This window comes from Oncorhynchus mykiss, chromosome 27, assembly GCF_057628025.1.
Source record: "Oncorhynchus mykiss isolate SJ-2025 chromosome 27, ASM5762802v1, whole genome shotgun sequence".
In the NCBI taxonomy this organism is placed as follows: domain Eukaryota; kingdom Metazoa; phylum Chordata; class Actinopteri; order Salmoniformes; family Salmonidae; genus Oncorhynchus; species Oncorhynchus mykiss.
This window is the reverse complement of record NC_143048.1, coordinates 2,276,382-2,292,607: the sequence shown is the minus strand read 5'-3', so window position 1 is coordinate 2,292,607 and position 16,226 is coordinate 2,276,382. Positions and strand designations below refer to the sequence as shown.

At 43.3% G+C, this 16,226-nt stretch overlaps 1 protein-coding gene across 1 annotated transcript; it reads right to left on the bottom strand.

Annotated features, from left to right (window-relative positions):
• Positions 1-3,742: 3,742 nt before the first annotated feature.
• On the bottom strand, positions 3,743-15,475 carry gmnc (geminin coiled-coil domain containing). Its single transcript, XM_021587204.3, has 5 exons — positions 15,371-15,475; positions 14,468-14,642; positions 14,077-14,165; positions 6,602-6,718; positions 3,743-6,417 (listed from the first exon to the last, which is right to left on the bottom strand). Exons 1-5 carry the CDS (start codon positions 15,371-15,373, stop codon positions 5,515-5,517), a joined length of 1,287 nt encoding a protein of 428 aa, XP_021442879.1. The 5' UTR covers positions 15,374-15,475; the 3' UTR covers positions 3,743-5,514.
• Between the last annotated feature and the right edge of the window lie 751 nt (positions 15,476-16,226).

Below are 16,226 nucleotides of genomic sequence, written 5' to 3'. Positions count from 1 at the left end.
TACCCAAGAAATCCAGAGGCTGTAACTGCTGCCAAAGGTGCTGCAATAAAGTATTGGGTAAAGGGTCTGAATACTTTTGTAAATGTCATATTTCCATTTTTTTTAATACATCTGTTTTTTTCTTTGTCATTATTGGGTATTGTATGTAGATTCATTTTAATACATTTTTGAATAAAGCTGTCATGTAACAATATTTGGAAAAAGTCTGAATACTTTCCAACTGCGCTGCAGCAATGTGTGACAACTCTTCCTAGACCACAATGACTACTCAGGCAACGGAGCTGTTCCACTGCTCCACCCTAACCAGGATCATATTGCTACAGTCTAAGGCCCCAAGCTATTGCTGCTCATGTACATGATGGTCAGGGAAAAACTCAGGCTCTTAGCTATGGTGGACCATAGCGGTTGCCTTGTCCACTGCTGGTGATGCTGATGGCATAGTGGTATTTGATATTTTATCAGGATCCCCATTAGCTGTTGCAAAAGCAGCAGCTACTCTTCCTGGAGTCCACACAAAACATGAAACATAATACAGAAATACATAATAAAGAACGCCAATAGACAAGAACAGCTCAAGGACAGAACTACATCAATTAAAATAAAAAAGGCACACGTAGCCTACATATCAATGCATACACACAAACTATCTAGGTCAAATAGGGGAGAGGCGTTGTGCCATGAGGTGTTGCTTTATCTAGGGTGGCAGGTAGCCTAGTGATTATAGTGTTGGACTAGTAATCGAAAGGTTGCAAGATCGAATCCCCCAGCCGACAAGGTAAAAATCTGTTGTTTTGCCCCTGAACAAGGCAGTTAGCCCGCTGTCATTGAAAATAAGAATTTGTTCTTAACTGACTTGCCTAGTTAAATAAAGGTAAAAACCATTTTTTAAACCAGGTTTGCTGTTTATTTGAGCAATATGAGATGGAAGGACGTTCCATGCAATTAGGGCTCTATATAATGCTGTATGCTTTCTTGAATTTGTTCTGGATTTGGGGACTGTGAAAAGACCTTTGATGGCATGTCTGGTGGAATAAGTGTGTGTGTCAGAGCTGTGTGTTGTTGACTATGCAAACAATTTGGGATTTTCAACACATTGATGTTTCTTATAAAAAGAAGAAGTGATGCAGTCAGTCTCTCCTCAAATCTTAGCCAAGAGAGACTGGCATGTATAGTAATTATATCAGCACTCTGATTACAATTAAGAGAAAAACGTGCCGCTTTGTTCTGGGCCAGCTGCAGCTTAACTAGGTCTTTCCTTGCAGCACTGGACCACACGACTGGACAATAATCAAGATTAGACAAAACTAATGATCTGGTGGTGGTGATGGTGGTGTGAGTGTGTATGGTGTCTAGGGGGACGACGCATCCACTTTGACAGCTCATTAAAGGTTAATGAGTAGTGGGCCAGTATGTTTGTGGTTGGAGCCACTGGGGGCCCATTGTTAATGTTACACTCACCTTGTTCTACTGAGTAAACCACACAGATAGTAAGGATCACTCATGTATGCAGTATGCAGCAGTGGTCACAACAGTCATACTAAACGACTGTATTCCAATCATAGAAAGATACAACCTCAGTAGTCTACCCCTGCCCACATACCATGGGGCTTCCACTGAGAAGGAGCATGATCAAGTGCAGATCCATCTTTTGCTGGAGTGAGTGGATTGGGTTTGGTAGCAGGCTCAACTCACTGCTGCCCCCTGTGGATATGAGGGAGGACTGTGTAGAGGAGTGTGTGGTTACATCATAAAGCCTTATCCTATTGTGACCAATAGGGTTTGAACCTGGGTTTCCTGCACACCAGAAGAGCATATCAGCCCCCTTAGCCAAAGTTTAGGGAATTGCCTCGGGGAGCTAGTACAACTTTTCATCAGGTCTCAGACGAACCTGATCACCAAACCACCTGTGTTACAGTATGTAGGTTACATTAGTCCGACCATAAACCAAATGTATGCATCCCTCTCCACTTCACTATATCAGCCACCTGCACCTGCTATCTGGACCCCTATTTCCAGTTCACCGCCATTCCTAATTCCCTGCACTCCCCCTTTTATTCACCACTACTCTACCCTACCCTGCTAGTGTTGGTTGTTGCACTGTGAAACCTGGGGTGTATTCATTAGTGCATATTGTAGGGGAAAGAAATCCAACAAAAACAAAGTTTCTTATTGGACAAATTTAGGTAGGTCCATCCCCTCTTTGGGCTTTGCCTGAGAGTTTCCTTTTGCGAGGGTGGAGACTTTGCAAACTGGAACTCTCAATTTCTAACATGAATAGACCCAGAACTTAATCACACAGCTGACCAAATTATGCACGATTTTAGTTCTGGGTTAGCTGAGATTACCAGGACAAGGACAAGGCTTAATCTGTATCCGGGAAACCGTCCGTCAGTGTCTAACTAAACTTTCTTGTCGAAGGATTGTTAGGTAATAGAGGGCCGAACTGTTCACTTAATTCTCTCCATTTAAGAACACCTGCCATAGGTACATTTGTATACGTGACTCTCACTAACGTCAGTCTTTCCATTCCCCCTAGACGTGTAATATATGCCAGCGATGATGATAGTTTGAGCAGCTAGCAAGGCTGTCAGCTGGGTGAGAATAAACAATACGATCCCCTCAGAAACACTCGGGCCATATTGAGTTTCAGCAGGGTAGGCCCACTTAATGACCCCTTTGCCTCCCCGACACTTAGCCCAGAAAAAGAGGACCGACCGTGGGTTCACCAGCCAAGCCTCCTGTCTCAGGGTCTGTCTACCTTTATTAGATCTTACCAACCCAATCTGGTGGACATCTGTAGGGGCTTTACCTTGTCATTATGGATAGACCACTCGCTCATGCACCACCATGGCTAACTCTGAGACTGAACTTTCCCTCAGACTCCGTAAGCTCTCAAGGGAGCCCGAGAGGGGGGGGTGTATCCCGTCTTTCCACCCCAGGGGATGTAGCCCATCGTTACCTTGGTGGGCGGATCAGGGTGGGTATCTCTCCCAGGAGCTGCTGGTCGTCTTTTGTTTTTTATTAAAGGGGAACAAAAAGCTCCTGGAAAGTGTGGAGAGACAGGTGCCGGAGTGAGCTTAGTTAATGTAGCATGGCAGGTCATCCCTGTAACAAGGTTGGCTGGGTGTGGCCTAGGGTGGTCTAGCTGTCTAGGCAGACTCCTTCTGATCAGATATAACGCTGCAGCATGGGTTCGAATCGAGCCCACTGCTATTTCTGCACACTGTCTGCTCTATTGTTTCTCTATATGTCTGTTCTATCCAATAATTAGACTGAACCATTCCTTCACAAAAAATGGTTGGCTTGGTGTGACTATATCTCAATCTGAAGTCCAAGGACTTTGTTCCATCCTTATGCCATTAAGTTTCAGACGACTTGTCTTGTGGCAATCTATTGGTTCTCAAACTAGTCTTATGACAACATTTTTACTCAGCTTGTTCAGCATTGATGCAGTTCAAACACACGTACTGCCTACAAGACATGATAATTAGCCAATGAGCCATATGAAAAAAGGTTCAAGAGAGAAAAGGAATCATATCCACAAAAATGTTTTAAAGGGGTTGAGCAATGAAAAGATGCGGATTCCACTGGTCCTGTGAAGACCACTCTTGTACAGTGGCTAAATCTAAAACCATCACCATCATGGGATAAAGGGTTTCAAAAAAGCGTGTGAAATGTGATCAAACTGGGTTTAAAATAGATTATGTCAAAGTATGTGGAACAAAATTCACAGAAAAATTGCTAATCAGTATTTCTTTTTTTGATCACAAACTCAGGTCAACTTACAAAATTATAAAATCACATTGTGTACATATAAACTCAAGAGACAGTGTATTACAGGGGTTTGTAGTGACTGGAAGGGCACATTTTACTCTAGTTTTTGTCGGCAGTGTGTAAAACGCTTTCAGTAGGACCAGGTTTTTTTTCAAACAGCAGGAAAAGCTCCCTATACACCATAGATACACTATATATACAAAAGTATGTGGACACCCTTTCAAATTGCTGGATTCAGCTATTTCAGCCACACTTGTTGCTGACAGGTGTATAAAATCGAGCACACAGCCATGCAATCTCCATAGACAAGCATTGGCAGTAGAATGGCCTTACTGAAGAGCTCAGTGACTTTCAACATGGCAATGTCATAGGATGCCACCTTTCCAACAAGTCAGCTTGTCAAATTTCTGCCCTGCCGGAGCTGCTTCGTTCAACTGTAAGGGCTGTTATTGTGAAGTGGAAACGTACAGGAGCAACAACGTCTGTCCTCGGTTGCAACACTCACCACCGCGTTCCAAAAATGCCTCTGGAAGCAACATCAGCACAAGAACTGTTCGTCATGAAATGGGTTTCCATGGCCGAGTAAACGCACACAGCCTAAGATCACCATGCGCAATGCCAAGTCACGGCTGGAGTGGTGTAAAGCTTGCTGGAGTGGTGTAAAGCCCTGACCTCAACCCCATCGAACACCTTTGGGATGAATTGGAACGCCGACTGCGAGCCAGGCCTAATCGCTCAACATCAGTGCCCATCCTCACTAATGCTCGTGACTGAATGGAAGCAAGTCCCCGCAACAATGTTCCAACGTCTAGTGGAAAGCCTTCCCAGAAGAGCGGAGGCTGTTATAGCAGCAAAAGGGAGACCCACTCCACATTAATCCCCATGATTTTGGAATGAGATGTTTGACGATCAGCGTCCACATACTTTTGGTCAAATTAGTGTATCCATGGTGTAAATCTAGGGAGCGTGTCCTTGGGTACTGGTCAGATGCTGTGCCATATTTGATTGAGCCCTGATTGCTAGCATCACAAGTTTTCACTGACCATTTGAACTGACTAAGAAAAACTCTGTTCCCTATAACGTCATTAACACTCAAAGTAGGGTTAATATGTAGTAGGATTATTTACACATTCAAATTAAACTAGTAGACTTCTGTCGGGCACTTTTGTCAGGCAGCTGTCTTATTAATGTCTCATTAATAACATTGTTATAGCTTAGAGGTAAATTTGATCAACTTCTACAGGCTACATTTTACAACCTGTTTACTATCTGTAAACTTCGTGTTGTTATTCTACAGTACAGGTGAAGTGTTCAAAGTGCTCAAGGCTGTAAGTACTAGGCAGTGTGACTTTGCCAAACTGCACTGCTGCTTTAAGGCTGTTTTTTCCAGTTATGTGTATGCAGCTGAAGGGTACAGGGCAGTGTTTTACTTTTCTATGGTTAACAGTGTTTTATCGCAACAAGGGCAATTGTCTCTGTGGCAGTCATTCTCTCTTTCAGAACAGCAAGTTATCCATCGTCCTTTGGATTAGCACCTCTTATGCTTTTCCTTCAGGCCTATGCACAAACATAGTTACCTACGCAAAATGGCGATCCTGCGTATTTGCGTCTAGTTATTTGTATCTTGTTACAAATCACGGGGCTGCACGTTTGCTTACTCTTGCTACGCAACTACGCAGGGTCGCTATTTTGCATAGCTTATTGTAGGTCTTGCGTCTGTCCGTAGGATATAAATGAGGCTTATGGGCCTTGTTTGGGGACCCAGGTGAAGTTCCAGCCTCCCAGGGTGTCCTTGCGGACGAAGGCCTGTCCCTGAGGAAAGCTGTGTGTCTTGAGTCTGACGCTGCTGGAAGGGTTTAGGGACATGCTGAAAGCTAGCTCTGTCCGGCCACGAGGGGTAGACAGTTCAGGGTACTGAGTCGTCACATCACCCCCTACAGGACTGGAGGGGCTACGGTAGTGAGGGCTGGGAGTGTGGTACAGCCCTGGACTACTGTCCTGAGACAGGTTGGGAGAGGAGGCTAAGATGGGCCTGAATGGCTGTATTGGGTCAATTGACGAGAGAGTGTTGACTAATTGGGGCAGTGGGGCTTCATAAGGGGTGGCCTGGAAATTGGGGGTGACTTCTATGCTAGGGCTGTATGGAGTAGAGGGCACAGTTCCAGTGAAGTTAGAGACGGAGTCTGTAGAGACACTGTAGTCACTGTTGGTGTTAAAGCAGTAATCAGTGTACAGTCCTACACTGGCACCATGACCAGGGCCATCAGTAGGTGTGTCATAAGCGGTGGATTTATGATCGGTTGTTTGGCAGTAGTCACCAGAGGAGTCTGTGATGGTGCTGCATTTGGTGAGGGAGTCAATGGAGGAGTTAAAGCTGTATTCAGTGGATGTTGTATCGATGGTGTCCTCGTCCTTCAGGCCCAAGGTCTGCAGGATCCACAGGTCCACAGGTGGGGTGCTGGCTAGCTCCTCTTCTGAACAGAACTGCAGGGACAAGTTCCGGCAGGTCCGTTTCACCTGAGAACCAAGGAGAAGCTGACTGGCACTGAGGTTCCGGAATTCTCCAACACCATGCAGATTCTGGATTTCGGAATTCCGCTTCCGGTTCCTCCTCCTATCGCCACTCTGAGCAGAGAGAAGTCTCTATGGAAAAGGAGGAACACAAGTAAGGAGGCTGTTTGAGAGAAACTACACCTCTATATACTGGGAAATTGGGCTTTACAAAGGGCACACTTATTATGCTACATTTAGGGATAACTAGAGATACATTCAGCTGAAATGAATCAATCAATCAGTCATGAATAATCTTTGATTATGAAGTAATTACCTTTGTTTTTTCCTCCAACGTTTTCACAAATGAAGAGTTTAAGAATTCTTTGAGTTTGTTATTTTCCTCATGCAGTCTTGCCAGTTCCCCCTCTCTCTGTATCAACGTGTCTTGAAGCTTAGGAAAATAAAAGACAAATGTGTAAGTATCTACAGTACAAATTATATATTCATTATTTTATTTACTCATTTGAAGAAGAAGAAGAAGAAGAAGAAGAAGATGATGATGAAAAATCCATTTTAGTGGCCCCACTCTTGACGGCAAAATGAAAAAATTTGGTTTTAAAGTGAATTTCCTGCAATTCGACACATTTTGTTATCACACATTTCCTGCAATTCTACCCATTTTGCAATGAGGTGGAGAAACAATGTTTGTGGTTTTAAAGCTAATTTCCTGCAATTCTACACATTTTGCCATGACTTTTGTCATTTTAATGATATCTGAGAAAAAGTGACTAGCAAAATCAATGGGGGCCACCTGGAGGTCGTTATTCGGCCATGATTACTACATGTTTAGATAGCTGCCTAGACTAACTATCAGTTTTTCACACAACCAGAAGTTAGCTAGTTGGATTAAACCTAGCGTTAGCTAGTTAGATAAAACATGACACAACAAAAATGACTAAAACCTTAAATGTAAATTCGAACTAGCTACTACCCAGGAGAAAGCTCATGTTCGTTCCAACATATCAAAGTTTATTCACATTCATACTAATCAAATCAAACTTTGTCAAATGCGCCGAATACAACAAGTGTAGACCTTTTTTATTTTTTTTATTTAACCTTGATATAACCAGGTAGGCTAGTTGAGAACAAGTTCTCATTTACAACTGCGAGATGGCCAAGATAAAGCAAAGCAGTTTGACACATACAACAACACAGAGTTACACATGGAATAAACAAACATACAGTTAATGATACAGTAGTCTACATACAGTGTGTGCAAATGAGGTAAAGATAAGGCAATAAATAGGCCATAGTGGCGAAGTAATTACAATATAGCAATTAAACACTGGAGTGATAGATGTGCAGAAGATGAAGGTGCAAGTAGAGATACTGGGGTGCAAAGGACCAAAAAAACAAAATACAGTATGGGGATGAGGTAGTTGGATGGGCAATTACAGATGGGCTATGTACAGGTGCAGTGATCTGTGAGCTGCTCTGACAGCTGGTGCTTAAAGTTAGTGAGGGAGATATGAGTCTCCAGCTTCAGTGATTTTTGCAGTTCGTTCCAGTCATTGGCAGCAGAGAACTGGAAGGAATGGCGGCCAAAGGAGGAATTGGCTTTGGGGGTGACTAGTGAAATGTACCTGCTGGAGCGCGTGCTATGGGTGGGTGCTGCTATGGTGACCAGTGAGCTGTGATAAGGCGGGGCTTTACCCAGAAAAGACTTGTAGACGACCTGGAGCCAGCTGGTTTGGCGACGAGTATGAAGCGAGGGCCAGCCAACGAGAGCATACAGGTCTCAGTGGTGGGTAGTATATGGGGCTTTGGTGACAAAAGGGATGACACTGTGATAGACTGCCTCCAATTTGCTGAGTAGAGTGTTGGGGGCTATTTTGTAAATGACATCGCCGAAGTCGAGGATCGTTAGGATAGTCAGTTTTACGACGGTATGTTTGGCAGCATGAGTGAAATAGGAAGCCGATTCTAAATTTAATTTTGGATTGGAGATGCTTAATGTGAGTCTGGAAGAAGAGTTTACAGTCTAACCATACACCTAGGTAGAGTTGTATGGCATTGAAGCTCGTCTGGAGGTTAGTTAACACAGTGCTCAAAGAAGGGCCAGAACTATACAGAATGGTGTCGTCTGCGTAGAGGTGGATCAGAGAATCACCAGCAGCAAGAGCGACATCATTGATGTATACAGAGGAGAGAGTTGGCCCGAGAAATGAACCCTGTGGCACCCCATAGAGACTGCCAGATGTCCGGACAGCAGGCCCCTCCGATTTAACACACTGAACTCTATCAGAGAAGTAGTTTGTGAACCACTCAGTCATGTGAGAAACCAAGGCTGTTGAGTCTGCCGATAAGAATGTGGTGATTGACAGAGTCGAAAGCCTTGGCTAGGTCGATGAATACGGCTGCACAGTATTGTCTCTTATCGATGGCGGTTATGATATTGTTTAGAACCTTGATTGAGCGTGGCTGAGGTGCAGCCATGACCAGCTCGGAAACCAGATTGAATAGCGGAGAAGGTACGGTAGGATTCTAAATGGTCAGTAATCTGTTTGTTAACTTGACTTTCGAAGACCTTAGTAAGGCAGAGTAGGATAGATATAGGTCTGTAGCAGTTTGGGTCTAGAGTGTCTCACCCTTTGAAGAGGGGGATGACCGCGGCAGCTTTTCAATCTTTAGGGATCTCAGACTTTTCGAAGGAGAGGTTGAACAGGCTAGTAATAGGGGTTGCAACAATTTTGGCAGATAATTTTAGAAAGAGAGGGTCCAGATTGTCTTGCCCGGCTGACTTGTAGGGGTCCAGATTTTGCTTGAAACATGTAGGTATTACAGACTCTGTCAGGGAGAGGTTGAAAATGTCAGTGAAGACACTTGCTAGTTGGTCCGCGCATGCTTTGAGTGCACGTCCTGGTAATCTGTCTGGCCCCGCGGCTTTGTGAACGTTGACTTGTTTAAAGGTCTTACTCACATCGGCTATCGAGAGCGTTATCACACAGGCGTCCAGAACAGCTGGTGCTCTCATGCATGCTTCAGTGTTGCTTGCCTCGAAGCGAGCATAAAACTGAGTATTACTGTGTAACTTTTTTTATTTTTTTATTTTTTACTTTAGTTAATTTGGTAAATATTTTCTTAACTCTTCTTGAACTGCACTGTTGGTTTAAAGCTTCTAAGTAAGCATTTCACGGTAAGGTCTACACTTGTTGTATTCTGAAGACAAACAATGTATACGAAATGCTTCAGTCTGGTTTTAGACCCCATCATTGCACTGAGACTGCACTTGTGAACATGGTAAATTACCTTTTAATGGCGTCAGACCGAGGCTCTGCATTTGTCCTCGTGGTCCTAGACCTTAGTGCTGCTTAGTGCTGCCATCGATCACACATGCTTTTGGAGAAATAGGAAGGCCAAATTGATCTACACAGACAAGTTCTGGCCTGGTTTAGATCTTATCTGTCGGAAAGATATCAGTTTGTCTCTGTGGATGGTTTCAACTGTAAATGTCGGTATTCCTAAAGGTTTCGTTTTAGGACCACTATTGTTTTCACTATATATTTTACCTCTTGGTGATGTCATTTGGAAACATAATGTTAACTTTCACTGCTATGCGGGTGACACATAGCTGTACATTTCAATGACACATGGTGAAGCCCCAAAATTGCCTTCACTGTAGGCCTGTGTTTCAGACATAAGCAAGTGGATGGCTGCAAACGTTCTACTTTCAAACTCGGACAAAACAGAGATGATTGTTCTAGGTCCCAAGAAACAAAGATAACTTCTGTTGAATCTGACAATTAATCTTGATGGTTGTACAGTCGTCTCAAATAAAACTGTGAAGGGCCTTGGCGTTACTCTGGACCCTGATCTCTCTTTTGACGAACATATCAAGACTGTTTCAAGAACAGTTTTTTTCCATCTACGTAACATTGCAAAAATCCTACATTTTCTGTCCAAAAATGATGCAGAAAAATGTATCCATGCTTTCGTCACTTTCGTCACTTCACTTTCCGGCTACCTGGATAAAGCACTAAATAAACTTCAGTTAGTGCTAAATATGGCTGCTAGAATCCTGACTAGAACCAAACAATGTGATCATATTACTCCAGTGCTAGCCTCCCTACACTGGCTTCCTGTTAAGGCAAGAGCTGATTTCAAGGTTTTACTGCTAACCTACCAAGCATTACATGGGCTTGCTCCTACCCATCTTTCCGATTTGGTCCTGCCGTACATACCTACACGTACGCTACGGTCACAAGATTGTCCCTAGAATTTCTAAGCAAACAGCTGGAGGCAGGGCTTTCTCCTATAGAGCTCCATTTTTATGGAATGGTCTGTTACAGGAATTAAATTCCTCTATGTTTTAATACCCAATCAAAATTAAACACTCTGTCAATTCATAAGAATTTGTAAGACTCTTATTTGTATAAAATGGACAGAGACCAGTCTTTGAAATCAACCAGCTGCATGTATTCTCGAGAGTACTGCCCATGATACATTTTACCACAGGTAATAAACTGAAAATGACGTCAGCGTTTTCTAACTGTTCCAAAGGCTGTATAGTTCTCAAGCCTTCCCACATCGTCTAGAGCCAAGGTCAGTCAGCATGTGTAGATAAGCATTCTAGCCAGCCTGGCGATATAGTTAATTCATTTCTACCAAGGAACAGACAGTCATTGTTCTAATTCTTGATTATATTTACACACATTATATTCAGTACTAGGATTATAAAGAAAATTCATACATATACAGTAATATAATAGTATTCTGATTAATCAGTTCTGATTGAAATGTATACATAATTAGTCATTATTGATAAAAAATTCCCTTAATAACATGGTCTCACTACCAATATGAGAGACGCAGACTCGGTCTCAACCTTTAAGTCTTTATTGAAGACTCATCTCTTCAGTAGGTTCTATGATTGAGTGTAGTCTGGCCCAGGTGAAGGTGAACGGAACCTTGCTGTCTCGGCCTGGCCGGTTCCCTTCTCTCCACTGGGATTCTCTGCCTCTAACCCTATTACAGGGGCTGAGTCACTGGCTTACTGGTGCTCTTCCATGCCGTCCCTAGGAGGGGTGCGTCACTTGAGTGGGTTGAGTCACTAACGTGGTCTTCCTGTCTGGGTTGGCGCCCCCCCTTGCCGTGGCATTGATCTTTGTGGGCTATACTCGGCCTAGTCTCAGGATGGTAAGTTGGTGGTTGATGATATCCCTTTAGTGGTGTAGGGGCTGTGCTTTGGCAAAGTGGGTGGGGTTATATCCTGCCTGTTTGGCCCTGTCCGGGGGTATCATCGGATGGGGCCACAATGTCTCCTGACCCCTCCGGTCTCAGCCTCCAGTATTTATGCTGCAGTAGTTTACGTGTCGGGGTGCTAGGGTCAGTCTGTTATATCTGGAGTATTTCTCCTGTCTTATCCGATGTCCTGTGTGAATTTAAGTATGCTCTCTCTAATTCTCTCTTTCTTTCTTTCTCTCTTTCTTTCTTTCTCTCTCTCAGAGGACCTGAGCCCTAGGACCATGCCTCAGGACTAACTGGCATGATGACTCCTTGCTGTCCCCAGTCCGCTTGGCCGTGCTGCTGCTCCAGTTTCAACTGTTCTGCTATGGAACCCTGACCTGTTCACTGGACGTGCTACCTGTCCCAGACCTGCTGTTTTCAACTCTCTAGAGACAGCAGGAGCAGTAGAGATACTCTCAATGATCAGCTATGAAAAGCCACTGACATTTACTCCTGAGGTGCTGACCTGTTGCACCCTCAACAACTACTGTGATTATTATTATTTGACCATGCTGGTCATTTATGAACATTTGAACATCTTGGCCATGTTCTGTTATAATCTCCACCTGGCACAGCCAGAAGAGCACTGGCCACCCCTCATAGCCTGGTTCCTCTCTTTGTTTCTTCCTAAGTTTTGGCCTTTCTGGGGAGTTTTTCCTAGCCACCGTGCTTCTACATCTGCATTGCCTGCTGTTTGGGGTTTTAGGCTGGGTTTCAGCACTTTGAGATATCAGCTGATGTAAGAAGGGCTATATAAATACATTTAATTTAATTTGTATTCGGTGCATTTGACAAATAAAGTTTGATTTGATTTGAGGTGGCATTGAGGTATACTCCTCAATGCCATTGGATGAATCCGTAAACTTATTCCAGTCTGTGCTAGCAAAATGGTCCTGTAGCGTAACATCCGCGTCATCTGACCACTTCCATATTGAGCGAGTCACTGGTACTTCCTGATTTAGGTTTTTGCTTGTAAGCAGAAATCAGGAGGATAGAATTATGGTCATATTTGCCAAGTGGAGGGCGGGGGAGAGCTTTGTATGCATCTCTGTGTGAGAAGTAAAGGTGGTCTAGTCTTTTTTCCTCTGTTTGCACATGTGACATGCTGGTAGAAATGAGGTAAAACGGATTTAAGTTTGCCTGCATTAAAGTCCCCGGCCACTAGGATTGCCGCCACTGGATGAGCATTTTCTTGTTTGCTTTTGGCCTTATAAAGTTGGTTGAGTGTGTTCTTAGTGCCAGCATCGGTTTTTGGTGGTAAATAGATGGCTACGAATAATATAAATAAGAACTCTCTTGGTAGATAGTGTTGTCGACAGCTTATTATAAGGTACCCTACCTCAGGCGAGCAATACCTCGAGCCTTCTTTAATATTAGACATCGCGCACCAGCTGTTATTGACAAATAGACACACAACCCCACCCCTCGTCTTACCAGACATAGCTTCTCTGTTTTGCCGGTGCATGGTTAATATTAGACATTGCGCACCAGCTGTTATTGACAAATATACACACAACCCCACCCCTCATCTTACTAGACGTAGCTTCTCTGTTTTGCCGGTGCGTGGAAAATCCCGCCAGCTCCATATTATCTGTGTTGTCGTTCAGCCAAGACTCGTGAAACATAAAATATTAGTTTTTAATGTCCTGTTGGTAGGCTAATCTTGATTGTAGTTCATCAATTTTATTTACCAATGATTGCACATTGGCCAATACAACGGATGGAAGTGGGTGTTTACTTGCTCACCTACGAATTCTCAGAAGGCAGCCTGACTCTGTCCCCTTTTAATCTGCCTTTTTTTCACGCAAATGATGGGGATTTGGGCCTGTTCCCTAGAAAGTAGTATATCATTCGTGTCGGACTCGTTAAAGGAAAAAGCTTCTTCCAGTTTGAGGTGAGTAATCGCTGTTCTGAAGCCCAGAAGTTATTTTTGGTCATAAAAGACGGCAGCAGCAACATTATGTACAAAATAAGTAAAAAAAACAACAAACAAAAAAAAATAGCACAGTTGGTTATGAGCACGTAAAACGTAGCCATCATCTCCAGCGCCATTATTCGGCCCTTTTGTACACTTTTTACTTAAACGTACTTTGTTGATGCCAACAACAATTACTTTTCCAAGTGAAATGATGGTGGTGCTGCACAGTGATTCTTCTCTCACTCACACACTGCCACAATGCTTGTATCAACCGAGAGTGAGAATGAAGCAGTCAGTGGAGGTGGGGGAAGTGACTCACATTCCAGCAGCAGAGGCCTTTTCAAAATAAAAGTTCCTCAATGAATCTGGTGAGAATTTTTTTTTTTTTTAAGTCTTGTGAATTGCTGTATTTATTTTATTATTGAGATCGGGGGCATTTGACCTGCTTCTAACATTGGGGGGAGATGTCCCCCCTGTCCCCCTGTTCCTATGCCCCTGTACACAGGTAGCACATGTAATTGCCCCTGTACACAGGTAACACCTATGCCCCTGCACACAGGTAGCACCTGAAGAAACTCTCCAGTTTTGTTAGTGTAAATAGCTACCTGCTTGTTTCTCTGCAAATGTGGTGACAGGTGGTCAGTCCAGATTGGGTCAGGTCGAGAGGTCCCAAAGTCCAAGCAAGAGTAGAGTTCTAGTTTGGAGAGAATACAGAGACATTGCCCTAAATATCAGAAATACAACAATAATTGCAGCAAATAGCAGTAAAGGCCTGTGATAGCTGGGCCTAAATGAGTAAGTAATGTGTACAGTAGAGAAAATAAAATAATAATTTGAAGAAAAATAAACAGAAGCCTTGGGATGTGATTTTAAATCAATCCTACTATCTGCTATCCAAATGAGGAAAATTCCAGTGAGAAACGAGCCAGCCACATGGAGGCTCACGCTGAACCTGGCATATCACTGCGAAGTAAATTTTAATTTCAACAGACTTACCCCGCTGTGTTGGCTCGTGCTGGCATGCTGTGTCGTCCGGGGGACCAGCGGCCCAAAAGGAGGCCACAGTCACCGTGGAAACGTCAACACTGTCTGCCGACGTTGGGGCTGGGTAAGGGCAGTTGTAGAGTTGGCCCCCTACAAAGCTCAGATCTTGACAAGTCAGGGCAGTGCTCTGTAAAACAAATAGGCAGGAGGGATACCTCATCAATAAAGTGAACGTTTATCAATAAAAGTCGTAATTGTATATTATAACATATTCATAATGATCAATTGTGACAATAATCCATCACCTAATGCAGACAGATGTGATTAATTGTGATAAATGGTGATAAATTGTGAACTCTCTCTCTGTCTCTTACTTTATAGCATGGAACTATTAAATAAATTGGCTTCAATGAAGCTTAGATGCAACATCCTTATTTGATGTGAATTACAGTCAGATTGAATAAACACACTATCAGATGTAAATATAACTGAATAATTATATCAACGCCACAAGCAATCCATAATTTCTCATGCCGTAATGTGATATACGGATAAAGTTCCTCGAGAGTTATAGCGATCAACATGATCTATCTATCTACCTGTTGCGTCTGCCTTATCCAGACTGTGCAAATTCTCGATCATGACTCCCGCTCACAAAATCTCAGCACTTCAGTCCACATTGTAGGTAGGCTACGCTGTTTTACAAAACTTGAATCAAATGTATTTACAAAACGAGTCACATGCAAATCTGCAAATGCACCAAATTGCCGGTGAACACTGTGCGTAAAAATACGCATCATGGTCACCATGCGCTGATGAACACTAACACAACAATAAAGTCCATATTATTAGGAAAATGGACAACAAGACATACATACATGTTTAACTGTCAAATTATGTGACCAAGACACTCACCATGGTGAAGGTAGGGCCACACGGAGTAGGGCGCGTGTGGGGCTCGGGGAACGCTCCGAACCTGTAAGGAGAACTGCTGTGTGGGTTGGGGGAGGTGAGTAAGTAGACTATAACTAATCTTAATTTTGCAGTAGCAGTAAAGCCTGAGCTCTATCCCCTCTCTCCAAGCAATCTGATTTGACGATCTAAAGCTGTCAAACTTGTGACGTGTGATATTGGACAGTTGGAGTCTTGGTGATCCACATCTGCGCCGCTTGTTTCATTTAATAAGAACGAATCAAGATGCGTTGTTAAGCACGTCTCTTAATGTAATAGCCTACACTGATGCTTATTGTATTTTGCAAGGTGCATGAGTATATAGCCTCATGATCAAGTAATTCTGCTCAGAAGGAGATATGATGGAGAGATAAAAATAATCTTAGGGCATCTGTGCACGGGACTGCATCCATTGGATGGCGCAGAGTTAATGTTTAAACCAAGAACAGATAGACATGGGGAATGAATCGTCTGTCATGGGTAGACATGCATATACCCCCACCTCAACTCAACTGGCAGTTAAAAGACAGGAACATACCTTTGAGTGACACATTAACATGGCATTGTATGAGACATGAGGTAAGAGAGAGAGAGAAGGGAGGGGCAGATTTGAGGAAGGAGGAGGGAGAGGGTAGGGGTGTACTGTATTTATTGTAATGATGCTGGTGGTATATTTTCTAAATGATTTCTAGCTTCAACTATGCATTAGATCAATTGAGCAATAGACTGTTGGCTACATACATGTTCCAGAGAATGAGGAATGAGTTAGTGAGACATTCCATCCTCAGTGTCATATTGCATGATAGCTTAAATATCCTGA

Excerpts from the sequence above, each read along its gene's own strand:
- gmnc (XM_021587204.3), bottom strand. Across the intron at positions 6,719-14,076 it reads ATTTGCAGAGAAACAAGCAG|CTTCAAGACACGTTGATACA; the intron begins GTAGCTATTTAC and ends TATTTTCCTAAG. Across the intron at positions 6,418-6,601 it reads CGTTGGAGGAAAAAACAAAG|AGACTTCTCTCTGCTCAGAG; the intron begins GTAATTACTTCA and ends CCTTTTCCATAG.